General features: G+C 41.0%; 1 protein-coding gene across 1 annotated transcript; it reads left to right on the top strand.

Moving 5' to 3' along the window:
- On the top strand, positions 1–27,718 carry Aggf1 (angiogenic factor with G-patch and FHA domains 1). The gene is made up of 14 exons (XM_021641437.2): positions 1–491; positions 3,724–3,823; positions 4,387–4,589; positions 5,882–6,046; positions 6,798–6,986; positions 11,120–11,441; positions 13,413–13,524; positions 13,813–13,864; positions 18,007–18,108; positions 19,535–19,700; positions 20,448–20,530; positions 22,799–22,926; positions 24,030–24,129; positions 25,721–27,718. The coding sequence occupies exons 1-14, from the start codon at positions 300–302 to the stop codon at positions 25,919–25,921; spliced, it is 2,115 nt and encodes a 704-aa protein (XP_021497112.1). The 5' UTR covers positions 1–299; the 3' UTR covers positions 25,922–27,718.

The following is a 27,718-nucleotide window of genomic DNA, read 5'->3' as shown; positions in this document are numbered from 1 at the left end:
CAGCCCGGAACTGGAACGCTTCCGCCTAGTTCCCCTGTCCCATTAGGTCTCCCGGCTTCTCCGAGGCTGTCATCCGGTGGGTTCGAGTTCACGGCCACGCGGCCCGGGTAGGGTGGCTTCGTCCCGTAGGTCGCAGCCCCGATCACCGACTTCGGGCGACATGGCCGGAGCCCGCCGCGGCCGCCAGGGCGTGAGGCCCCCTCCCTCAGCCCGCGCTCTCCGGTGGCCCCTGGGCCAGCGGGCACCGGTGTCGGCGTGAGCGGCCTCCCCGCGCCCGCGGGCCCCGCGCTCACGGCCGCATGGCCTCCGAGGAGCCTTCGCCGCCTGCCTCCCCCGAGCCGGAGCTGGCGCAGCTAAGGCGGAAGGTGGAGAAGTTGGAGAGCGAGCTGCGGAGCTGCAAGAGGCAGGTGCGGGAGGTCGAGAAGCTGCTGCATCACACGGAGCGGCTGTACCAGAGCGCCGAGAGCAATAACCAGGAACTCCGCACGCAGGTGCGCGGTCCGCCTCAGCCCCGAGGCCGACAGTGCCTCCCTGACCGGAGCCGCAGAGAGCTTCTCTGTGGTCTTTGAAGGCAGTAAAGCCCAGACCTGTTTAAAAAAAAAAAAAAAAAAAAATCACTGGATACCTTTGGAGCGAGCTGAACAGTGCAAGCCAGTTGGTTTGGACGATTGTCTCAGGCAGGCGTGGATCAACTCCAGCATGGGCTACATGGTCGTGATCGCCTGTCCCGCTAGCAATGGGTGCATTTATTATTTTTTTTTCTAGGTGATGTTGAATTTTTTTTTTTTGTTGTTGTTGTTGTTTGTTTTTTGTTTAGTTCAGTCGGAGGTCCCATTCAAGGATGCCTTGAACTCGCTATGTAACGGAGGATGACCTTGAAGTTCAACTTTTGATCCTTCTGTCTCCACTTCCCGAGTGCTGAGGTTGTGGGCTTGCTTTTCTCTCCCACCCCCACGTAGGATTCTTGTCGCAGAATCTCACTCCATAGGTCAGCCAGGCTTAGATCCCAGAGTGTAGTCCCAGTTAAACTCAAACTCCTGGCAATCCTGGCTCAGTCTCCTAGGCTGGGATTTCAAGCAACACCCATCCCAGCCTTTTGAGTTTGCTTAAAGCTGAACTTAGAATCTCATCGCATATCTTGAGCGCCCTGTTGTTTCTAAAATCCGATTGGTAATGGCATGCAGCAATGAAGGTTAAAAGCAGGAACACACTAATTTTACACACTCTTGAGTATATTCCATGTGTAAGGTGATCTGAGTTATCCTCGGGTTCACTTGTAGACAGGTGTGCCTGTCTTAGTTACAGATGCTACAGGTGTGTCTCATTTTCATAATATGTAGTAAGGATACATACTTGACAAGGATGCTTAACAAAGCAATATATTTTTACCTTGACCATTGAACAGTTGCATGCTATCCTAACAAATTATTTCTGGATACAGATTAAGTATTAGTCAGCTTAATGTTTTCTCCATAATTTAGTTTTTTTTTTAAAACTACATTTCTAGGCTAGACAGAAATGTCATCAAACTTTGCCATACTATTCTTTAGTGTGTGTGTGTGTGTTGTGTGTTCATATCTATGTGCACATGGAGACCGGAGAGGGTTATCAGGTGTTCTCTATAGTTCTACCCTGTTTTTGGGGGATGGGCTCTTCCTTAACCAGAACCTGACATTTTCTGGCTAGCCTGGCAGCCCACCACTCACAGTTCTGGGGTTACAGATGTGCTGGAGGCCATGCCAACTTGTTTTGTGGGCCCTGGGATCCAAACTGGGTCCTTATGGGTTGCACAGCAAGTGCTCTTAACCACTAAGCCACCTCTCTTTTCTGTCTGTATTGTACTATTCTTAAGTAAGCGCAGAAAACAACAGCTGGGTTGAAATGATTTCTGTTCCCATTGTTTTGAATTATATTTCTAGCCTAGAAATTTGAGGTTAGTTTGGGCAATGTAGGGAGACCTGTCTTGAAGAAGAAAGAAAACAAAATGAAAGTAAATAGGAGAGTGCTTGGAAGTATTCAGAAGGCCCTCATTCGGATCCCCAACACCTTGTTCCCCCAGTTAAATGATGATGATGATGATGATCACCCATAGTAGAGAAAAATCTTGCAGCTTGCTGATAATTATAACTACCTTCTAGCCAACATTCTTTACTGGGAGTATGGAGTGTGGTTATCATTCATCCCAAATCTTTGAATAAGTTTCTTTGGAGCAATAAATAAAGGATGACAAACAGAAAGCCATAATATATGCGGGTTTGAGGATTAACAAGCCTTTTGCAAGTTACTTTGTTTCTTAAGGCAGTTTTTGTGTAACACTGGCTTCTGGGCAACCATTTTGTAAAGTGGTTGTGTGAATGAAGGTGTTCCTCAGAGTTCCTATATAAATGTGGTAGGATCTAAGCACTCCAGTTCATAGCAGTGGTGGCCAAGGTACTTGGGTACTTGACCTCCCAGGGTGAGGGATGAGTGAGGAGTGAACCCTAGAGCAGTGCCTCCTCAACATTCCTCACCAATTTGTTTACCTTGGTCTAGCTCCAGTCCTGGTAGGAAGAGCAGATTTTACAATTCATAAAGTGCCCAGATAAACCTGTATATAACCATTCTCACAGCTTTTTCTGTTTTTAAGCTTACTGTTCATTAAGTATTTAGAAGCTTTTTCGTTGGTTTCTTGCATATAGCTCAGACCAATACCCTGTCAGACTGAGGTGAGGTTCATGGGTGGAGGCAGTTTTCATCCAGTCCTGAGCATATACATACTACTGCCGTGGCCTGCACAGCATGTTTGAAGGGTGTGTCTGTGCACAAAGCACACAGAGGAAAGATGCCACCTCTCTAGTGTTCTTGTTTCATTTTGCTGTAGTCATTTAGTGATGAGCACAAAGAAGAAAAAGTACGTACATAAATAGAATTGCTGTGTGTAAGTAAATAATTCCAAGTCACTGAGTGGTAGTAGAGAATTCAGTTCAGATGGAAACGTGTAGTTTTAAATTGTAGGCAGAACTGTTGGCCTTTGACGCTTTGAAGATAAACCTTTTGTTTTATTTTTGTCCAAGCTAGGGATAGAATTTGCCTGTATTTAGTTGGGACTTTTCTTTCTTTGGTGCTGGGGACTGAACCTAGGACCTCATGGTTACTGAACTACACTGATTACAATGTCCACTACTGATCTTTATCCCTAGATTTTTGAAGAGATGACTTGAATGGTTTGCTTTCCTTCCTTTCCTTCCTTCTGTCTTCCCCCCTCCCTCCCTCCCATCCTTCCTTCCTTTTTTAGATGGGGTCTCACTGTGTCGCCCTGCACTCAGGGATGTACCTGCTGGAATGAAAGGTGTGCGCCACCCCGTGCCCAGCTGTGATTTTGGTATTTGCCTAGGAGTATGAAAACATCCCTGAGTGGGGCACAGTGGCGTATGGTTAGTCTCAATCATTTGGGACACTAAAGCCAGAGGATTATTTGAGCCTGTGAGTTCATTATCAGCTTGTACAAAATAATGAGATCTGTGTTAAAAAGGAAGAAAAGAAGCAGAAGAAATAAACCCAAGAGTCTGCCTTAACCTGTGAATAGTTATAGGGTTGCTGAAAAAGGAACCAGCTGCTTTGGGCAAAGTCTAAAAGTTCTACCAAGAAAAATGTCTTAATGACATCCCAAGAATGGTAGAGAGTGCTATGTGTTACTGGATTGCTTTATGATTTATTTTTTTCTAAATCTCTGTTTCCTTTCAGGTAGAAGAACTTAGTAAAATACTCCATTGTGGGAGAAATGAAGATAATAAAAAGTCTGATGTAGAAGTGCAGACAGAGAACCTTGCTCCTTGGTCAACAGGTATTCACTGTCTAGTGGGGCTACACTAGTACCCTTGGAACATTCACGACACATTAATGTAATGTTTTTAAAAAATAAAAGACAAAATATATGTGAAGAATATGATAATACTGATTTCTTTTTATGTCACTTTTTTGGGGTCAGTTTATGGGAGACAAAATAGAAATGTATTATAATTTCTAATTTCTTTAATGTTTGTATATGTTTCCAGTGCTGCACTAAGTATTCTGTACTTGTTGATTGAGTCAGGTTCTCAGTATGGAGATAAAGCTAGCAGGCACTTGCTGAGTGGCCCAGGTTGGTTTCATTTGTACCAGCCTTGGGCTCTCTAGTGCTGCCCTCCCCCAGTATGTCTCCATAATGGTCATACTGCAGTCAGTAAACCTTCTGCTTTTTAGCCCCTCAAATCTGCCTTTGGTTTTGTGGCCAGATTTAATGGGTGCAGTTTCGTGCTCATATTCAGAGTTTCAATGTGTGCAGTTTTGTGTTTGCTGTTCAGAGTTTGCAGTTAACAGTTAAACATTTCCAAATGCCAATCAGCCATTTCTTTCCTTTTGCTACAGATTATTATTATCAGACATATTATAATGATGATAGTCTTCCCAGTAAAGAGACGGAATTGTCTACACAGCAGAGTCAGTATGTTCAAGCTTCCACTCTTAATTCTAAGGATGAGTCACAAATAGACAATGATAGTTATGCTGATACTGATGTAACAGAATGTGTTAAACATGGACAAGAAGATCATTTCACCTCTGATTCCCAGGTAATAAAAGGCAAACCATGAAACTTGCGGCCCAGAAATTATGGACATAAACAGGATTCCTTGATCTACCATGATGCATACAAGAGTTATAAACAGTTTATATATGGTTATGTAGAGAGCACCAGTTTTGTTTTGTATTTTGCAATAAAGTTTTGCTTTGTTGCTCAGGTTGGCCTTGAACCCCTGAGCTCAGGTTGTCCTCCCTCAGCTGAAGTATAGGAGTGTATCTATACACTTAGCTGCACTTGCTAAAAACCAGAACCGGAAATATGTTTGTACTTGTGATTGTTTTTCTGTTTATGATTGCATTTGTCAGAGTATTTTGTCAGTATATTTTAACTCAGCCCATGAACCTTGGAGCTCAGTGCGATAACCCAGGAGGAAAGGGTGCTTGTTGTAAAAGCCTGGCAAGCCTGAGGTCATTTCCTAATCCTGGAACCTCTGTAAAAGTAGGAGAGAACCAAGTAAACATGGTCTTCTCTGACACGTGTGCTATGGCATTCATGTTCACACTCACACAGGCTAGTAGGGCTTTAAAGGGCCTTGGGCTCCAGAACAGTGGTCCGTTTTCTATGTTACACCTGAAGCGGTGATTTGTTGTTTTGACATGGGGTCTCACTGTGTTGTGGGCACTGGTATTGAATTCTCAGGCACAAACTGCCCTCCCACCAGAGCCTGCCAACTGCTAAGTCCTAGGCATGTGTCCCTAAACTGGACACATACCTGGAAGTTAAGAGTAGGTTTCTCTCTCTTACCTCAGCTGCCAATTCCAGTGCCTGTATAGTAAATAACCCATCATTACTCAGATAGTTCCCAAGTGGCTTTCACATTTGTTTTAATTATGAACTTTTATGTGATGAATCCCATTTAGTCTATAGTTTTCTCCTCCATCTCTAGTTTTAAAGTGTCTTTATCCTTGAGTATATTGCAGGTACATCATTTGTGTTAGAGAATATTTCATGGTCTGTGTTATATGGGTGCTTCCTTGTGTTACCACATAGTTAGCTTTAAATAATTGTTGTCTTAAAAGTGTCTTTAAGACTCAGACAGGATTCTGGGGCTAATGCAGCTCTGTGGTACAGCACTGGCCTCTCACATGCAGGCCTGTGTCTTCCCCACAGCACCCCAAAACAAAACAAAAAAGAAAAAAAAATCGGGGTCAAGGTTAAGTTGGAAAACCCTTGAAAATATTGTAATTGATGACCACGTGTTTCCTTTACAAACGGGAAACAAGCTTGAACAGTGCTGTGAGCCCACGCTGTGCGTCACCTGGTGCGCTCATGTCTCTGCAGGAGAGTGCATCCGCTTTAGCAGCAGAAGGCACGGCCCTGGAAGGGGCATCGCTGGCCGAGAGCTTGAGAGCCGCAGCGGAAGCCGCTGTGTCGCAGACGGGCTTTACGTATGACGAGAACACAGGGCTGTACTTTGACCACAGCACTGGTTTCTATTACGACTCTGTAAGTGTCTCAGGCCTTCTGAATACTGTGGTGGTGTTGTTTTAGCTGCCTGATAGCAAAAATTAAGCCCAAGCTGAAGTAAGAAATTAAAAGCTATGCTTGAGGCTTGGCGAATAGGCTTCCATCCCTGAAACTCATTCTCCCATGGTCTTATCTGCTAAAAATGCTGTCGAGGTAGTTTTTAAAATTTTGTTGACTGTAAATGGAGATATCCTTCATTTCAGATATCTCTTCTTCAGTTTTTCAATCTCGTTGCGCAAGTTTTCCTCCATATTTTGAACTTTCACCTCCAATTTTCCAATTTTTTTACACTTTATGTCCTTCGCTCCAATGTCTTCAGTTTTATTATTAAATGTTTAAAGTCAAGATTTTTTTTGTAGTGTTAAGTGCCAGCATATTGTTGTTTTCATACACAGCTTTCTCATTCATGCCTTAGTTTTCATGCCTTCGTAAAAGTTTCTTTCATTTTTTTGGTTAATGTGGTCAGTTGAACCCTATTAAATTGTTACTTCATATAAAATACAACACCATAAATAGTGGCACTTTCATTTGATGCAATTGAGATTAATTTTTTTGCTCAGCAGGGAAAGCAAAACAGACATTAAATGATAAAAAAAAGGTATTTTTAAAAATTCATCTGGAAATACTATAGTTATTAAAACAAACATTCACTGTTTGAATGTATTTGCTGTTTGGTTTTTTATTTTGTTTCATTATACATGACTAAAACCTACCGTCTTGACTTTGAAAGGAAAACCAACTCTACTATGATCCTTCCACTGGGATTTATTACTACTGTGATGTGGAAAGTGGTCGATACCAATTTCACTCCCGAGTAGATTTACAGCCTTACCAGGCCTCTGGCACAAAACCAAACAAAGACAAAAAACTGAAGAAGAGAAGAAAGGAGCTGGGGTTTTGTACAGCAAATGAGGAAAAGGTAATGCTTCCTTAATTTTTAAATTTTACAGTGTTTTAGCATCATTAATTAAGCTACAAATTTTTGAATGTAAACATTCTGTATCTCTGTATTTAAAATATGTCAATTAAGGTATCAAATTCTAAAAACTGAGAAAGGTTCAAATGAAACAAATGAGCTTATTTTTAACAAACCAAGTCACTAGAAGTACGTGGTTTGTAAAATTTGAAGGAGGCGTATTTAAGATACATAAAGTATTTAGTTCAGGAGAACACTGAGAAATTGATTCACTAAGTTGGTTATTGTACAGGTCACCAAAGAACAACAGTTTATATGTTGGCACATACAGATTCAACTTTTTTTTTCCCCTTCCGAGACAGGGTTTCTCTGTATAGCTTTGGCTGTCTTAGACTTGTCTTGTAGACCACGCTGATTCCAAACCCAGAGATCCACCTGCCTCTTCCTCCCCAGGTGCTAGGGTACAGCCCTGTGCCACTGCACCTGGCTCAGAGTCAACTTTTTTTTCAGTCGAGTAGTTTCTCACCTATTGCAAACTTACAAATGCATTCCTGGTAAATGTGGAATGAGGTTCATTAGGGCTGAAAGGGTTTTCATTTTGTTTTGTTTTAAATGATTTATTGTTGCTGAGCAGTGGTGACACGCCTTTAATCCCAGCAGAGACGGAGGCAGGCGGATCTCTGAGTTCAGGGCTAGCCTGTTCTAAAAAGTGAGTTCTAGGACAGCCAGAGCTACACAGAGAAACAAACAAAAAAAGTTATTTTTTATGTATATAAATACACACTCTGTGTGTGTGCGTGCATGCGTGTGTGTGCGTCTGTGTGTGTGCATGAATGCATGGACATGCAGGAACACATGGAGGCCAGATGACCCTCTGGAGCTGGAGTTGCAGTTGGTTGTGAGTGGACACTTGGGTCCACTCAGGCACTCCTAACTGCTGAGCCATTTATCCAGCCTTGCTTTGTTTTGTTTTTTGGAAAGAGATTGACTGTATCAATAATCATAAAGATGTTTTCATTATGTGGAAAAATTGCATTTCTAGTAATTTATATTTCAAGAAATTAAAATGAGAGACAATTTCGTTGCTTAATTAACACAGTCATAATATGTATAAGAAGTAGGAAAGAAATGAGGGCCTGAATATACCTTAGTATTGGAGAGCTCATGTTATATGTGCAGGGCCTGGGGCTAGATCCCTAGCATTTCGGAAATTATGTCATATTCAGAAAAAAAGTGTAAGTCTAATAGACATTGAAACATTGGTTAGTTAAGAACATGATGACATATGTAAGGGAAGGGTGTTTAGATATGAAGATTGAAGAGACTTTTAAGATCACTGACGATACCAAATTGTAACTAAAATGTTATTAGTGCTCTTATTTCTTCTCTATATTTTCTGTTCTCAATGTTTTTTGGTTTTTGTTTTGTTTTGTTTTGTTTTGGTGACAACACCTAAATGAACAGAAAAGTCTGTCAGTGAACTACTGAAAATAAACTTTGGGAGCTGAGAAGTGATGATGCACACACTTTAGTCCCAGGAGGCAGAAGCAGGTGGGTCTCTGAGCTCCAGGACAGCCTAGTCTGCAGAGTGAGTTCCAGGACAGCCAGGGCTACGCAGAGAAACCATTCCTTGAAAATAAAATAAAATAAAAACAAATAAATATACTTTGGGATCTCCGTGGTCAGGATTTGTCCCTTTTACTGGAGTCTAAATTTTAAAGGCCCTCTTCTTAGCAGTAAGGAGATTGTGAGAGGATCTGTGAAGCTGGGTGACTAGAGAAAAGTACTTCCTTCCTTTTTAAATGTTCTAGGAAAAACATTTTCATATATGCATACACACGGGTGGAGGGGCCATGTGCGTCACTGTCTGCATGTCATTGTTTTTTCTTCTGTGCCATGAAATCCACATCAAAAGCACCCGAACAGGTCTACATTTTCCTTCTGCTGGCCAAGAAGCGATAATAGTAAAGAATAGACTATCGGAACGTGCTTTAAAAAGCATGTGCGTAGCCAGGGAGATAGTTCTGATCCAATTTGCGTGGCTTGTAGAGTTCCTAATGGCTTTGTAGCTCCTCGCCCTTGTTCTTGCCCTTGGTGAGTTTGCATTGCTGAGAGTGTATATAGTTTATCACACTCCGAATGTTCAGCCTGTCTCCAAACTCGATTTATGCTGCTATTAAAATTATGCTGTCGTAAAGTAAATAAACTAAACTAAATAAATATATAAAATGCTGTCATATTTTGTAAAATTACATGTGAACTCACTTCATTATATACTGCATGGCAGAAAGAAAATTGAGAATGTTACATACCAACAGCAGAAAAAGAATTACTTTGTGCTTCATCCCAGTTTAAATGATGTTTAAATAGTATCTGTTGTACAGCTGGGGCCTGTAGTTAGTGACTGAATTACCTTTCATGTGTATTGGAAATTGAACCCATGACCTTGTGCATACCAGACACATATCTCACTGCGGAGATAATCCCTAGCCCATGTATTGCATTCTTTGACAGTCACTATGAGAGTAAACTTCGTGCTGTGACCACAGAACTAATCTAATGCACATGTTCATTGGCCTGATTTAGTCATTCATTATGCTATTATGCGTACCTTAAAGTGTACATAATAAAAGTACATTTCTAATTTGATATTTAAAATTGTTCATTCTTCATAAAACATACCAAAATTAATAATTAAAGGCTATGGTAGGCTGAATTTTTAGAATTAACGGCATATTAAGAGCTCATTTATATTTTAAACTTCTGTGCATTTTCAATTCTGCTAACTGTAAAATGTTCAGTTTAGCAAAATCTCAATGTTGGTACATTGAATATGTTTAAATCTTTTAAGTTTGTGTTATCTTTATAATATTTCTGTGTTTTATATATGTTGTCTCATTTAAAAACTTAATAAAAATTTAGGGTTAATGCAGTCTCTAGTTTCATACTATTCAGTGTGGTAGCTGTAAATGGCTGTGGACTGAAGTGAAGGTTCTGTGTTTCAGGATATGCTGTATGTACAAGATTTTGGAATAAGTGAATATTTTTTTTTAAGTTTTTAAATGTGACTACTAGAAAATGTGCAGGTATAAACAGGAGTTGCATTAATTTTTATTATGGAGTGTTCTTTTTCTTTCTTCCTTCCTTTCTCTTTCTTTCTCTTTCTTTCTCTTTCTCTCTTTCTTTCTCTCTCTCTCTCTCTCTCTCTTTCTCTTCCTTCCTTTCTTCCTCCCTCCCTCCTCCCCTCCCTCCCTTGCCTGAGTTTTATTTGTTAAAACAGCATGGGACACTGGTCATCTATAAATAGTGTATAGGTGGCTGTGTCACACCAGTCTGTCTGTCTTCACATTAGCAGAAGCCTTTCCTATGGGGCCTTCACAGGGTCCAGGGCACGTTTGGAAACCTGAGCTGGAGCTGAAGCCTCTGCCTTGGTTTGAACGTTTTGATTGGCAGAGACTATGACCGTTGGCCATGTAGCTTTGAATTTGCTTCCCAATTTGGGGGTAAGCAATGAAAGCTAGATGGCTGAATTTGCGGCTGCTGCCGTTTGGCATTTCAGGCTTAATGGCCGCAGGCTTCACAAGGGCCTTGATGGCCTCTGCTCGCACACTCATTGCCTTCGCCTTGTTTGCCTGCATCTTCTTCAGGCCTTTCTTGTTGTGCTTCTTGGCAAAGCACATGTTCCTCAAGAACTTGCCGCCCACCCCCTTAAGAGAATCGTATCTTTGTGACTGGGGTTTCATGATGCCATTTCTGTGGCATTTGTGGGACTGGTTGTGTGTGGTGTGGTTCTTGGACTTGGCCGTGTTTGCATGGTAACCTCCGCTCCGGTCTGGGACCGGAAGAGCTATGCAGCTTTCTTATAGGCTGTTACTCAAGCCTGAAAACAGGTGATGAGGGCCTGGGCTGGGTATATTGGTGCCTTGAGAGTGAGTAGCTGGAGGGACGGATTGGGCTATGGAGTGTCTCCCACTTGGACATTGCTCCCATGTGATGTGAAAGTAGTATTCTAAGAGTGATGGTGTCTTGAAGCAGGCCAGGCAGGCACAGAGTCCTTTGTGTTGGTGTCCAGTATCTTCCTGAGTCAGTGGATTCTATATACTGGTTTAAGATGCTGACTGCTTTCTTCCTTCTAGGATTTGAGTTCAGGAGATCAGAAAGCCTGCAGTGTTGAGACTATAAATTGCAGTGAGGAAGAAAATCCTGCAAATGTGAAAAAGAAGGCCAAAATAGACGCTCCTCACCACAGCAGTCCTTCAAAGCTCACTGCTCCAGTTAGTGGAAGTGCTATAGAGTCTCCTGTTGATAATAATCCAGCTCCATCTAAGGATGAGAAAATCAGAGAGAGTGAAAGTGAACCAGAGGAAGGTGAAATTACAGACTCTCAGAGCGAGAGTAGTTACGATGGAAATAGTACCAGTGAGGACAGGGAGTCCTCAGAAGAATCCGAGGATGAAGGTTCGTAAGTAAATAATACACTCTGGTCATAAAAGAGCAGAACAGTGGGAGTGTGCTAAATAGAATACCTGCCTGAGGGCATACCATTATTTGAATGGCTTTGAAAAGTATATAAATGATCCACTGTCAGCTTTGAGGAGTTTAGACATGAGAAAACAATCAACACATTGACTTAAGAAAACTGCAGTATTGAATAGCTTCCATAGAACATAAAACTAAACCTTCTATCCTATACACATTCAGGCTCTGCTGTTTGTGCTCTGCTTTTGCAATAGAAGAGGAAAAAGTAAATTGCCATTAAAACCATAATTCATGAAGTCACTTGGTCATTCTAACATCTTTACTTAATCTAAAGATACAAAACACACTATTTTGTGTAACCCAGTCTATGCCCACCCTGGCTCTTAATAATGACTCGAAGACCTTATATTTATTAAAAGCTTTAGGCATTATGGCTGGTCAGATATTCAGCTATTCTAACCCAACAATACTGGCTTGGCCTGTGTCCTTCCACATGGCCTGTTATCTGCCATCTTAGTTTCACCCTGGCAGTCTTCCTTTGTGTCCTAGTGGCCACTCCTCTCTGACTCCTTACTTGAGACATTCTCTCTCTGTGTTTATTTCTTTTCTCCCTCTTTCCTCTCTCTCCCTCCCTCCTGTCAGCTCCCCAAATCCCACCTTAACTCTCTAGCCCAGCTATTGGCCGTTTAGCTCTTAATTTAACCAACTAAAAGGTGATGGAGAAGAATGTTTACAAATTATACTAAGGCAGCAGATCCTTCATAATAATGATAGTACCAAAGTTTGGCCTGTGCTCAACTCTGGGTATAGAAACCAGCATTTGAGTATATAGGGATAATCTTTACACAGTACACAAGAACATCACTCCAACAATTTTGCAATTATAGGAAACAATTTTTTTCTTTTCTCAATAGGAAGTTATCTACTTTTAAGAGTTTTCTATTTTTAAATTTTCCTGACCTAAGATAATTGGAAAATGTGTTCAGGATATTTTTCAAATTAAAAAAAATTTGTTTAAAATTACTATTAGAAATGTTATATGTGTTGTATAGTTTGTGTTGGCTTCTGGCGGGACTCTGAGCTGGCTGGCAGACATGGCTCTGGGCTGAGGGTCATGGCCTGAGCCTGAAGGTCCAAGTGTTTGAGAATTGAGCTAAGGCACATCCCGTAGACCAAATCCAAGTTGCAACATCATTGAGGGGACTCTGGCCAGAACGAGGGTGGCTGGCATGGTTCTGGCAGGCCTTGCCCTTCTCAGTTCTCTGCCTCTTGCTAAAAACCACTAGATTACATTTCTAAAGCTAGCCACCAAGTTCTGTTCCTTTATTAGGCCACTTCCTCCTCCTGAGGCTGACTACCAATGTCTAGCTATCAGAGTCCAACAATCTAAAGCTCCCTTTGGCTCTCCTAATTAACATGCCCATTAAACACCTCATTCTAATATGGGTTTATCTTTATAAACTGCCATTTGCCTATGGGTCATGTTTGTTTCCTCTCTATCCAAAGGCAGTCCTTTGTTCCTCTCTGAGACAGACATCCCTGCCCCTTCTTTCTTGTTCCCCTCCCCTTCTTCCTTGTCCCCTTCCCCATTGCTCTCATCCTTTGTCTCCTCTTTATGTGCCCTTTGTTTCTCTGGGGCAAATAAATCTCCTTTGTGCAGAGACCTTGGTCTTTGGGGTCCTAAGCTGATACTGTTCTTTACAGCTACTCTAATGATAATAATAATTATAACAATACACCTTACACATACACACAGAGCAGAATCTTAGAAATTTTTTGTTTGTTGCTATACTGGATAATGAACCCAGGATCTGACACAGTCTAGGCAGTACTTGACTACTGAGCTCTGACCAATGTAATTCTATTTTATGGATGCCTCCTAGTTATCTGTGTGAAGAATTAATTTTCATGGAACTTAAATTAATATTTCCCTACCTCTTACCTTGGTAGATGAGGAAAAAATTTGGCCCCCCTGTATTCGGGTGATCGTCATTAGATCTCCAGTGCTGCAGATGGGCTCACTTTTCATCATCACAGCTGTAAATCCAGCCACGATTGGGAGGTAAGGGTGTTCCAGTGTGTTGCATCTGAAGGTCTTTCACTTATTTCAAAAAGGCAGATGAGCAGTATTGTATTTAAAGCATTGTTCTATGTGCTCTAGACATAGAAAGAACTAAAGCAGCATCTTTATCCAAAGAAAGCACAGTTTAACATGAAAAATGATGTGAACAAATGTGTGGAAGCACATAGGCTATAGAGCGTGAGTGTGGCGACACTGTGACCCAGTCACTGTCATTGCTGTGTTTCAGTATGTTCTCAAAATTACTGTTCACTTTCCTCACTGTTGCAGAGAGAAAGATATGGAGCATACTGTTCGGATCCCTGAAGTTGGTGTGAGTAAGGTAAGGCCTTTACTCCGAATTGACCCCTAAGAGGGTCATGCTGCATGTGGGTGGCTTTCCCTGTGTCCCAGCACTTGATAGGCAGAGGCAGGAAAACTAAGCATTTGGGAACAGTGACACATAGAGAGTTCCAAATAAGCCTGGGCTACACAGGATCCTACATAAAACAAAACAAAAAGGAAACCCAAAATCATTTTTGTAGAAAACTTAAAACTTTTTTTGTTTAACAAGAGGGTTAGTAGTTTAGTAACAGTGTCTCTTTCAGTGTTTGAGAAAAGGTCTTTATCACAGTTTGAAAATTATAGGACTTTTGGATTTGGGTTTGGCTTAAGACAGGGTCTCTTGTAGCCCAGGCTAGTGTCCAACTCACTAAGTAGCAGGGTCTGCCTTAAGCTCGTGGTTTCTCTACATCTACTTCTTAAGTACTACATAGGCATGGGCCACTGTGCTTGGCCAGGGGTTTTGTTGGGTTGTTTCATTTTGTGACAGCATTTTCCTCCTCTTGTTCCCAGGGTGCTCAAGTAATCCGGCCCCAGCCTCCTGAATTAGTAGTGTGTATCACCATGCCTGGCTAATTATGGCCCTTATAAAAGTCTGAAGCCAGAGTTACAAACATGGATTAATTTAACTTAAATAGTAAATGAGTATCCAGTTAACTCATTTATCAAGTGAAGTAAATATGACAATTCAAAAATAATTCCAACCATGATTTAAAGCAGTTGCTTTGAATCCTGTTGTTTTGCAATCCATGGTAATTAACCTTTTCTATCTCAGGATCCTGTTTTCAGCTTTTCTCAAAGTTTCAGTGGCTTCATGTTAGCAACAAAAAGTTAGGTTTTCAAAACAAACAGAATTGCAGCTTTAAAACAGAAGGGAAAGGGCTTCTGAGGCTCTTCATGCATTTCCTAGCTGTTTTCACTGTCCGTGTGTGTTGCTGTTGAGGTTGAACTCAGAACTTTGTGACTAGTAGGCAGGCATCTACGCCTACGCCTCTCAACTTTATTCTTATTTAATCAAGTAATGTGACCCTCATGAGACTTTCTATGATTTTTGTCTTTTAAGAATGGAATTTAGGCCAAACTGCTCTACAGAGTGAGTTCCAGGATAGCCAGAACTACACATAGAAACCCTGTCTGGAAAAAAATAAAACAAAAGAATAGAATTTATTTCTCATTATTATTAGGAAAGTTTTCCCCAGTATGCGTTTGTAAGCAGAGAATCCTCCTACCCTGGTCACTTAATTTGTGTTTACAAAAAAAAAAAAACCAAAATCCACAACCTGTAACTTTAAAAAGAATTTGTTTCTCTTCTTTCAGCTAAGCTAAAATGCAGAGAATTGTGTTTTTTGTTTGGTTTGGTGTTAAAGTAACATCTAGTAGGTAGGTGGTGTAGGAAACCTCAGGCTGATGGCACATACAGCATATTTCCAGGTAGATGAAATCCGTATACTGATTTTCAATTTACTTTCAGTTTACCATGAAAGAAAACAGAAACAAATACTTAAGCATTGAACAGAATGCTTTATGAGTTTTAAAAATACAGTAAAATTCACACATAGGTAATTTTGACTAAGTTTGAAGATTCTTGTGTATTAAGCAAATTAAAAAGGCAGACAATGATGGCCATCATAAAACTATGACAGCATTTATTTACAGTTTGTACAAATGTATTTTTTCCAACTCCATTGTGATTGTCAGTAGACCAATGAATCAAAGATATAGTCAGTTTACCATAGAGAGAATGTCATAGCTAACATTTGAAATGCCATCTTGTCTTTAGAGTAATATATGCAATAAAAATGTAAGGCTAAGACTGAATTTTTATTCACATATTTATTAAAAATTGTTTCTTGTCCCATCCAGCAGTTCAACAAGTTCCTAAGGAGGGGCGAAAAGAATGAAGCAGAGACAAGGAGACACAAAGAATGAGAGCAAGTCTATAATCTGATCTCGCTCTCGTTTATTTGAAAAATTTCACACAACTTTATAGGGAGAAGGCAGGAAGGGAAAACGTGTCAGCAATATAGTTTACAAAACATAACAGGGTGATTAATGATGATGCAGAACACTGCAAGAATGTTTACTAAAAGAGATACTACAAGAATGTCAGCTAAGATATCTCAAAATGTCTAGCCTGACGCACAGATGTCTCATAGGTTCTAGAAACGTAAATCTCTCACCTACGACCTTGTTGCAGCTGTCTGTAACTTTCCACTAGCTGGCCTTGGCTCCCGGCAGTTCCTCTTGGTAGCTTAGTTAAGAAGAGTTTTTTAGAGTAAGATTTGGCAGTGAGAAAACATTTGAAATCATTTAAAACATTAAAGTTATTCTAGACATTCTAAGTACAGAAAGAAATACATAGGCAGAGGAACTCAAGTAGCTGTTATAGGAAGGTCCTCGGGGCTGGAGTCCTCAGCAGTATGTGGTCCTCAGCAGTGAGGAGCACATACTATTACAGAGGACCTAGCCACCCACATCAAGTGGCTCACCCCCTCTGTAACTCTAGTCCTAGAGTTTTGGCATCCACACAGACCCCTCCCCCACAAACCTATACACATACACATAATTAAAAAAAATAATTAAAAAAAAATTTGTTAAAAAGATTTTCAGGAGAAACACAAAAGGAAATTAATGGTAAAACTTCATTACATATTCCTAGATTAATAGAAATTTTAAATTCTGGCAATAACCAGGTTTGGTTAAAGATGTTTTAAAGCAGCAAGAATTCTCATAGACAATGGGAATATAATTGGCACATCCACTTTTGAAAGCAATATGGCAGTATTTAGTTTAAATTTGAAATTTGCATATAGGGGCTAAAGTCAAGATGATTTATCACATTAAAATGCTTATTGCCAAGCCTGACAACCTGAATTTGATCCCTAGAAACTAGACGGAGAGAAACGACTCCCACAAGTTGTCCTCAGTCTTTACACACATTCTGGTATGCCCACACCCTGAAATGCCCACTGTATGCCTAGTGTACAGATGGTTATAGTCCTCTGTGTGGATAAGCTGGATGGAAATCAAATGCTGGACTCTGGAAAGCTGCCAGTGCTCCTAACCACTGAGCCATCTCTCCAGCCTGACCAGAGCAATATGTTAAGGATAACAATGCCCTAGAAAGCCTAGATATCCAGGTTTAGATCATTGACTGTGGGGTTATTCATCTAATGGGTGAACAGAGTATAGCTGTATCCACGACTTAGACTTCATGGCATAATGCTCAGCTTACAAAACACAGCTGCAGAACGTATGAATAAAGCGCTCTGCAGTGGGGGGGGCAGTCCCTTGTCTTGAAGATCTGGAGCACTTGCTTCCTTAATAGTTCTTGAGTGTTTCAAGTCAGTGTATATTGAGAACTGTAATGATATGCAGTGATAGTAGTCATGTTAGGGAAAAAAGTCAAATAGCATGTACAGGATAATCTTACCTATGTTTTAAAAGTAGAAGAGGCAGGATATATATTTTTTCATCATAGTTAAAGGTGGAAGTATAGCCTCCATATACATACCTGTAGCCAGCCTTTTGGCTACTTTATTGGGTTGTTTTTCCTTCCTCCTTACACCATCCCTAACGCTTCCAACACCCAACATTAGATAGGAGAGAAAGGTTAAAGGGGAAAGAGGAAGTCAATATTGTTAGACGACTTCCTGCTGATTGGGGCCTTGAATTCCTTGGGGTAAATTTGATTGTCATGGTCAGGGTCTCTCCAAACAGCAACAGCAGCAGGAGCAGCAACAGCAGCAGGAGGAGCAGCAACAGCAGCCTCTCTTGCAGCTCTGGCATTTATATACCCTCTGAAGAACCCCTAGAATTCGAAACATAAACTATCTTCAGCTGCAAAATCATGCCCCTACCAGAGCACGAGACAAATCATAGTTAGCTGCTGTAGACAATCTGAAACAGCACCATATTCCACAGCTGAGATTAAAACAAAACAGTCACATAACTGGGCTTTTAAAGAAACAAAAAACTCTCACTACATCTACCAGAGACTTTTAATAATTTGTGTTCATAGAAAAGCATTAAGAGAAAACACGTGAAATGATCAGAGACTAATGTCCACACTATTGTATTAGTAAAGTTAGCTCTGGGTTGAAAATGTGATTCTTTGTAATTGCTTGGTTGCTTTTCTTTAAGTTTCATGCAGAAATTTATTTTGACCATGACTTGCAAAGCTATGTCCTTGTGGATCAGGGCAGCCAGAATGGTACCATTGTCAACGGGAAACAGATTCTTCAGGTGAGTAACTAAGTAATGTTTACCTGTACTTCCTTGTCCAAGCTTAGGTCCTAATCATTATAGTTATCATTTGGTTCAGATCAGAGGTCAAGCCTAGTATAACCTGGTTGGAAATTTCCAGAAAGGGCTAGAAAAAATGTTTAGTAGATACTGGTCTGTTGAGGTTTGGGTTCTAATTATGTTTTTGTTGCTGCTTTTAGGTATAAATGTATCATAAATCTTACTTAGATTATATATTCTTTTAAAAATTGTGTGTGTGTGTGTGTCTGTGTGTGTGTGCGCACCCACATGCGGAGTCCCTTCTCCCTGCTGAGCTGTCTCGCTGGCCCAGGACTGAATATTCATATAAGCCGCTTTGGTGGCCCCCTTGTCCTGTGTGCTGCTATAAATCTAGCCCAGGTTCCTTCTGTATGTCAAACAGATGCTCTTCCTGCAGTGGACCACTAGACATCCCTAACCTGGCCTTTTCTTGTCTTAATAGAAATAATGGTAAACTGGGAATTTCCTGAAAACCAGAATACCCTGACAAAGTGACTTAATCATGGTGAAGAAGGCAGCACTGTGAAGCGGGTAATTACCCGCTTCATATTGTGTCAGACTTCAGGAAGAGAGAGGAAAATTGCTAGTGCTAAGCTCAGTTTCTCCTAGTTGTTCAGTTTAGGACCCCAGCCCATGGCATAGTGCTACCCAAGTTCAGGTGGATCTTGCCACCTCAGTTAACCTAATCTAGATGATCCTTGACAGATATGCCCAGAGGTCCCTGTGAACTCTATCTACTTCCACGGTGTGCAATAAGTGACTAGATCCTGTCCAGTTGATAATAGAAACCAGCAAGGAGACCTTGTTCTTATGCATCAAGAATGAAAGAAGGACTTAAATAATAAGAAAAGCCCAGTGGTTAGAGAGTACCTACTGTGAAATCTTGAGGACCAGAGTTCTGATCCCAGTGCCTGTGTTATAGCTGTGCACCCACAAACCTGACCCCACCCCTGAGCAGTCTTAACACCCTCTTTTATCCAACATGCTTGCATATGTGAGCATGTGTACACAATGTAAAGCCATTTTTTTTTTTTAAGAAGAAAAAAAGGTGATCACTTTTTACCATGTAGCTCTCCTCTGATTATGTGTTCTGCTAATAGACTGAAGTCTGAGTGGACTGGTGCGAAAGAAGGTTGGTGGGCTTTGATAAGATCAATATTATAAGTAGCTTTTGGGAAATATTATCAGGGATTGTGGGGTGGAGTCCAGAGTTCCAGATAAGTATGTGTTTTGCCACTAAGCTACTGTCATGGTCCTAGTAGTGTTTTTCAGGGTCCATCCATCAAGTCATAGAGGTGTGCTTGTGTCTCCTATTCTGACTATGTCTCTACAATAATGTAACTGTGACTACTTTGTATTTCTGTTTCATTAAAAATTTCTCATCTAGCCAAAAACTAAATGTGACCCTTACATCCTTGAACATGGCGATGAGGTAAAAATTGGGGAGACTGTCCTGTCCTTCCACATTCACCCTGGCAGTGAGACCTGCGATGGCTGTGAGCCAGGGCAAGTCAGAGCGCACCTTCGCCTTGATAAAAAGGATGAACCTTCTGGTACGTGAGGCATGTTTCAGAACCCTTTAGTTCACTGAGTGTTTAAAATGCAGTGGTGGCCTGGCCCCTATGTGCCCTTGAGCCACACTCCCACCCTCACCTTGCACTGGCTTGGGCTGAGTAGTGGCTGCACAGCCGGGGCCTAGTTGGTGTGGCTGCTGCAGACAAGATGCGTGTGCTCTTCACTGAGTGCAGCTCAAGGCCAAGAAGCGCCACTCGGATTTTGTCTGAACGAGCAGGGAGGGCTGGTCAAGGTCCTTTTAGAATTCTATTTGTGAATTGACTTTCCGAACAGTGGGTTTCCTAAAGGGGTTTTCATACATCCTAGTGTTGGTTAGCCTGACTCCCCACCCTCCCTTAACTGTTTAACTTGTCTTTCCTGTCATATATGCTCTACTTTTCTCCCCTCCTGCTCATGTGCCCTTTCTGCCTTCCAGATCTTGCCGATGCTCCAGGTTAAATGTACAAATTTACCTTTTTTTAACATAGAGGAGAGAATGTGGAACATTTTGTCTTTCTGGGCCTGGATTAGGTACCTAAGCATATTTTCCACTTGCTGATGAGTGGATAATGCTAATATAATTTTTATACTACTATAATGAAATGTAAGATTATGATTAAGATTATGAAATCTGCAGTAAATGGTTTGAACTGGAAAATATACTAAAATAAACTAGTATTTTTTTTTTTTTAGTAAATATTAATTTTCTGTAAAGTCTGTCAAGTTCAAACAGTTTTTTCTTTTAGTTGGTCCAGCATTAAGTAAGGAGGAAAAAGAGTTGGAAAGAAGAAAGGCACTAAAGAAAATAAGAGTAAAGTATGGCTTGCAGGTAAGGATGTCGAGTAGTGTTTCATTTGTTCAGTGGACCAACATTACATATAATTAAGTACTACTTACCACGATTACTTATTAATTCTATAGTTCTGGTGTGTATAACTTAACTGCTAAGGGTGGAGTTGAAATGTAGTAAGCTACATTTAAGTAGACAGTTTGGTTTCCAAAAAACATTCATTAAAATACTAAAATGCAGCAAGAGCAGATGCATAACTGTGTGGAACACAGAGGAGTTCAGAAATAGATCGTGTATTATAAACAGAAGGTTTAATTTTTAAGTCAGTGTAAATGTAGTGTGATGGAGAAAGGAGGCCTGTCCCCGTCCCCCGACAAAAGGTGCTAGAATGGTTAGATGGCCGTATGCAAAGATCAGAAACCAAAGAAAGAACAATCAGAACAAAATCCGTGTTGTTCCATGTTATGTGCCTTGTACAAAATGACCTAGATGAAATCTGTCTACATTGATGTAGATGTAGAAATGTAAGGCATGTGTTTGTGAGATAGCTCACTGGGTAGAGGCACTTGCTGCCAAGCCTGAGGTCCTAAGTTTGACTCCTGGGACCCACATGGGAGAAGGAAAGGAATAAGTGTCAGATTGTCCTCTGACCTCCATGAGGTGGATTGGCACACATGTACACCCATGATACTCTCAAAATGCTGGCTGCTGGAAATGTAGCAGAATCTTTAAATGTGAAACAAAAAAACTTAAAACTGGTAGAAATTTTCTGTCAGTACTACTAGCTGTTGAATTCAGGGCCTCTAGCATGCTAATAAGGGTTGTAGCACTGACCTGTATATCCTTACCTCCAGGAAATATTTCTGAAAAAGAAAAGATTAGTTTTCTGGGTATGATGGTGCACACCTTTAATCCTAGCACATGGGAGGCAGAGGCAGGTGCATCTCTGTGCGTTCAAGCTCACCCTGGTCTACAGAGTGAGATCCAGGACAGTCAGGGCTACACAGAGACACCTCCCATCCCCAAAGAAAATTTTATTTTAACTTAAAATTCCTGAGAGACATAGTCCATTAATGTTAATGTTGGGAAAGGCAACATGGCAGGCCCAAGGATCTGCTCACACAGGAAATGGAACAAAGCCCTTCCCGGGGACACACATACTCCCTCCAGCAACATTCTGCTTGCTAAAGGTTCCACACCCTCTCAAGCAGCAGCACCAGTGGGGACATTTATCAAATAGGTACACCATGTTTTTTTTTAAAAAGCTACTAGATTTTAACAAACACTTCCCAAGGAAGATACATAGTTGGAAAGTAAACACATGAAAAAATTGCTCACTAAGGAATGTGGGAATGTGAAGGACCACAGTGAGACACCAGTAAGCATCTGTAGAGCGCTGTAGAAATATTAAGCTGACTGTAGACATCATTGGAAGGTTATGAGGACACTGGAGCTCATGGCTGGTAACACTTCCAAACTGAGGATTCAGATGTCTTTTAAACATAACCATACTGTAGTCTTATAGTGAAGTACTATTTATCAGTTAAAAGGCGAGGACTGTTGAAACAGGGTGTAACGTGAGTGCCACTGCCATACCTGGGTGCGTCTTTATCCTGATTATGTCATACTACGTCTGCTAAAAGTGTGTGTCCTTCCTGGGAAGTCATTATGTTCTTTATATCCATCACAGGACCTGACCCACTCTGTCCTGTGAGGACGTGTGGGGTAGTGATGGAGTCATAGAGATGGAGTTACAATTAAGCAAAAGCTGTTCTTCTCATTTTAAAATGACTCCTTCTAAGAAACAGTAGCAAACTATGTTGGGTTCTTTGGAATCCTTAGAGAAAGGGGGAAGCGGATTTTTTTCTCTCAATCCCAAGAGTTCAGATCTTATTATGTGTTCATACCTGGTGTTGTGTGGGCACGCATTCCACAGTGCCATGTGGAGATCAGAGGACAGCTCTGTGAGGTTGGTGCTCTTTAATTTCTATGTGGGTTCTGGGGCTCAAGTTGCCAGGCCTGCGAGACAAGTTCTTTTCTTCATTGAGCACTTGTTCATGTGACCACAGATGGCCGTAACAGACAGTAAAACCTGCACTGGCTTTTCAGCGTGTTACCTCATCGTCCTTTTGCTTATTTTGTAATATCGCTTGAACAGCATGGATCGAGGATAGCATGTCTGATAACGGGTAGCTTAGATAGCCGTTTATTTTCATTCCTGTCTGCAGAGGCTCTACTGAGCCATGTTTACTGTTACATTTTTGTTTGTTTTCTTTCTTTCTCAATTAATGGTTTGTGATTGTTAAGAATACAGACTATGAAGATGAAAAAGCGTTGAAGAATCCAAAATATAAAGACAGAGCTGGAAAACGTAGGGAGCAGATTGGAAGCGAAGGGACTTTCCAAAGAGATGATACGCCTGCATCTGTCCATTTGTGAGTGTTGACTGATAACCTCTAAGACAGTTCTTGCTGGTCAGTCTTCTTACTTAGTAGTTTTTTTCTCTTGGTAAAGTGGCTTTGTTAATAAACATGAAAAATGTGATTTTGAGGTGTATAATGTTACCACATTTATATATTAAGTTAGCTACATTGTTTTTCATTCTAGGTTGAGTCAATTGGAATCTTCCATGCAGAAATGAAAATTATGAAATTGTGATTGGTCTCTTTATTTCTCAAACTATACTATTTGTGCCAGGTTTAAATTATAATCACAGTTGCCAGTAACTTTTCCTTGTGCATAAACTGGGACGTCCTACTGTGCACGGAATCAGTTGATGAAGTGTAGTGTTTCAAGTTAGCTGCAGTAGGCAGAGGGCGAATACTTTAAAAATAGACAGCATTTCTTATGCAGAATAAAATGAAGATTACATTAGATTTAAGTTAGAAGGCAGAAATAATTGAAGCACCTTCGCCTGCTTTCCTTTATAAAAGAAGCTGAAGTATACATACACCAACAAAGTAAAAGCACAAGATCAAAACCCTCACATTAGAAAACCCACCACATAGAATGCAAATGGGAAACAAGGGGTTCTATGTCCCCTTTGTATTGGTGCATTCATATAGACAGAAAAGCACCCTGTTCTGTGCTGACTGTTCAACCTTGGCATACTGTGGAAGACCAGCACATTGTGAGTGCACATTTGACCAGTGAAACTCAATGCCCTGTTCTTCCCCAAGTCAGCCACCGTCCTGATGGCAACAGCTTTCGCTCAGTACAGTATTCACATGGTAACTGTATTCTTTCGTCTCATGTAGCTTTGCTTAGTAGTGTCTGTTTTCATTGCCGTAGAACTTACTTCATGAATGTCCTCAGTCTGCCTCCAAGTGTGGGCATATGAAGTGCTCACAATACGTTGCCAGTGGGCTACATTTCCATTAGGTAGCATCTGTAGAGTAAAATTTGTGTCCCACTTTATGAAGTATTGTCAAACTTTTTTGTGGTAGCTTTACCAGTTATTTTTATGCATGAGCTTATTGTATATGTGGCCTTAAAAAATCTTTTATAAGTCAGTTATCACCTTAATTTTTCTTTACAGTGAAATTACAGATAGCAACAAAGGCAGAAAGATGTTGGAGAAGATGGGCTGGAGAAAGGGAGAAGGCCTGGGAAAGGATGGTGGAGGAATGAAAACCCCGGTAAGACTTGTGCTTTCTTTCATTCCTAAACTCTTTAAGTAGACATTGCCTTGTGCAGTAATGAACCAAACATTGCCTAGAGCTGGGCCTATAGTAGTAACCCAAAGAGACATGGGTAAGGCCTTTATTGTGTTCTCCTTTAATACAGTGGCTTCTGTTTGGGATTTGTACTTTGGGAAAGCCTTGTTTAGATTTTTTTCTCCCTTAAATCAAGAGTATTAAAGTGTTATTTCCTGAACCGAAGGTTTTCTTGTGGTTTTTAGTTATCTGGGTTTTGGGTTGTTTGCTTTACCATGTTGGGCATAAACCCAGGGCTTTGAACATGTTAAGCAAGCACTCTTGCCAGCTGCCCTCACTCCTTTTCACATTTTAAAATGACTTTCCTACTAGTCTGGTGCTGAACATTGAAGGGACAGTTGATGTTGGTTTACACATAGGCAGTTCTACAGTAGCTGGAGAGTCTGAGAGCTCAAGAGCCCCAGAGCATTTCAAGAGCAGTACAGAGAATAATGTCTAGAAAACAGTGCACCAGTTAAAATCTGTAGTCCCATAGTTGATGGGAGGTAACAGTTATTTAGCACATGTGTGCACACACACAAACCCTTTATAAAGTAACTTGATAGTAGGACTCTTGTGGGAATTGATATCTGTCAAGACTGGACCACTAGCATGGACATAATGCTAATAATTTTTAATTGGAGCATGATGGAAAGAATGGTTTTATAGTTAGACCTGAGTGTGTATGCACTTTGTCACTGAGTCTTTGGGCATGTTTGAACTGATACTGCTTATGTAAACTACACATGGTAAGAACCATTCTTTAAGAGTGTCCTGTCAAAAAGCCCCTAAGCTATACATAAGACCACAATCTCTGGTAACTTCCTAATACAATGAGGTCCTCGTCTCCTGATAGGGAAGTAAACAGCAGTCAGATTTCCTTTCTAACTCTGTGTGTAGCACTGGACCCCAAGCCCAGGGCTTTGTACATGCCAGGCAGACACTCGAGTGTCTGAGGACTTTCCCAGGCCTCCTCTTCCTATTTTAATGCTTAGTCCTCTTGTGCATGTACTTGAGTGAGCTAGGGTAAGAGTCCTAACTATGTTCGTGGCCTTTACTTTTGGTTAGCACGAAATGATCCCGTTGTGTTCAGCCTGTGTCTGTGGCTGTGAGCCGTACAGCGTAGCTATAAATGTAGCCTAAACAAAACATAAAGTTACGTAAAACATAATGGGACTTTTCATTGTTCACTTTTTGGGTAACTTGCAGTTTCAGAGCATAAACTTTGTAGATAAGAACATTCATCACAGTTGAAAAGGACAAGAAGCATAGAGGTTTGATGAAGGCTGTTTAAGGAACATTTTGTTTTTTTATAGTGTTGGCTGTACTTAGGTCTGGCAAGCCAGTGCTAACAAAATGAGCTTTAAGCTCCATGGGAAATAGTACATGTATTCCTGTATGTTTTTATGCATTTTACACATTTTCTTTGCATGAGCCATTAATAAATCAAAGAATTCTAGTTAAACGTTTCCACACAGCAGCCTTTGGTGTGTTTAGGTTCTAAAACAGTTTCTTTGCTCTACTTTCATAACAGATCCAACTTCATCTTCGACCGACACATGCAGGCTTGGGAACAGGGAAGCCGTCCTCCATCGATGATGTTCACTTTCTCCAGAGTAAGAGCAAAAAAAACTGGGACAAAGCACGAGAGCGGTTTGCTGAAAACTTCACAGAGACGAAACCTCTAAAAGACGCCCCGGGGGCTGTGCCGTGGGTGAAGGGGAGTGCAGAATGAAGGCCCATCACAGGAAAGATCGGAGCTTCAGAAACTAGAGTGTGAAAACTTGATTGTAGATATTGTGTCCCTAAAAGTCAGAAACAGGAGGAACCCTTAAGATGGCCCTGACATACTTCTGTGGGGACGTGTGGGTTGCAGCCTGTAGGAAGCGGTTTCTGACTACAGGAACGGAGTGGACTGGTGCAGGAAGTGGACTAAAGCGCACAGGCCTGCACAGCTTCCAGGCTCTTGTTGTTCTCTCCTGTGACTTACCACACCTGTAGAGGGCAGTTAGCCATGTGTGCAAAAGTGAAATAACCACTAATACCGTCCTTGTACATTTGTCCTCTCTCATGTAGTCATTACTGTAAGATGCACAGACAAGAAATGGCAAACGTTTTTCAATAACCCTATGTGTATACTTGTTTACACCTTTTAGAACTTAGGTTTTTTTAAAAAGTCGAGAAACCATGGGTAGTGGAGCTGAATTTTATTATCCTTGAAATAACTGCAGTGATAGTGAAGGACTGATGAGCAGGTGACATATTATAGGAAATTAGTCTTACAGTGTTTCTTCTGTGAAGAATGTCGATTTGTACTATATATTCAGCAGTTGCCGTTGGTTTTTCCTGCTGATGCGGACATCTGGGTGCAGCGTTGGCAAATTTAATGTGCTAGGATTTTTAGCTTTGCTAAGTCCCGTTGCAGGCAATGGGATTGTGCCGGGAAACCTGACGACAGGTGCAGGCGGCTCACTAAGCCAAGGCTTCAAACACAAACATTTACTGGAAATGTCCTCAGATGCAATAAAAAACATCTTAAAAGACTTGATTTCTTGAATTTAAACATACTGGTCTTTTTTGTATTTGCACCCAACCAGCATTGTCCCCTTTGAATCAGCAGACCAATGGCAGAAGGAAAAGCCTCTGGGGGAAGGTGTCCTCTTTACCACTGCTGTGTCCCCCTCCAGCTGTTCACTGGGAAGTTGACATTGAAATTGTCCCCTTTTCTTGGTAGTAAGAATAAACTGTAGCTACCTATTTGGGGAAAAAAAAAAAAAGGCATGCCTTTGAGATACAGAAACAATGCAGGAATTTCTATTATGCAAGGTGGAGCTCACGCTCCAGCGGTGCAGGCTATGTGGCGGGCGCCGGACAGTCAGGGTGACCAAGGGTGAGAGAGAAGGCCAACCAGCAAGGCCCTCGAGGGCAAGACTGGCAGGATATGGCACTCTAATTCCTCATTTGGATAGTGTTTCTTGTGCCCTTACAAGTGCACACACACGTGCAGGCATACACAGACCATTTGAAGGCAGCGAGAATCCTCTGCATTATTTCCTCTAAAATAAAAATCAGAATTACACTTTGGTGCTGGTTTCCTGGGTAAGAAAGAGTAGGACCTTCAACACAGGCTTTGCTTCGGGTGCCTCCTCCATGGGCTTAGAAAAATGACTGGACTATTTCCCACATTTAGTCTCCTTTGGGGGAAGTGTTTTTCATAGGTCTTTTTGCTAAGAAAATGGAAAACTAGAAAACTGGTAAGAACTGAAATACATGTACATAGTATGTGCACTCTTAAACCTCTGCAGATCTGGAGTCTCAGGGCTGTACTATGTAGTCATAATGTATTGAATAAATGTCTTTCTGTTCTGTCTGGAAAAGAACTTTATCTCACATGTCTCTGTCAGAACAAAAGAGGAGATGTTTGTGTAACCAGCTGGGAAGCTGTAAACAATGGATATGAACATAAATGTGAGTTGCGTACAGTTTGGATTATGTGTAAAGTTGTTTTAAATGCAAATTTTAAGTACATTTA

Source organism: Meriones unguiculatus, chromosome 6 (assembly GCF_030254825.1).
Source record: "Meriones unguiculatus strain TT.TT164.6M chromosome 6, Bangor_MerUng_6.1, whole genome shotgun sequence".
Lineage (NCBI taxonomy): Eukaryota > Metazoa > Chordata > Mammalia > Rodentia > Muridae > Meriones > Meriones unguiculatus.
Note: the sequence above shows the minus strand (reverse complement) of the source record. Positions and strands in the feature narration are given on the sequence as shown.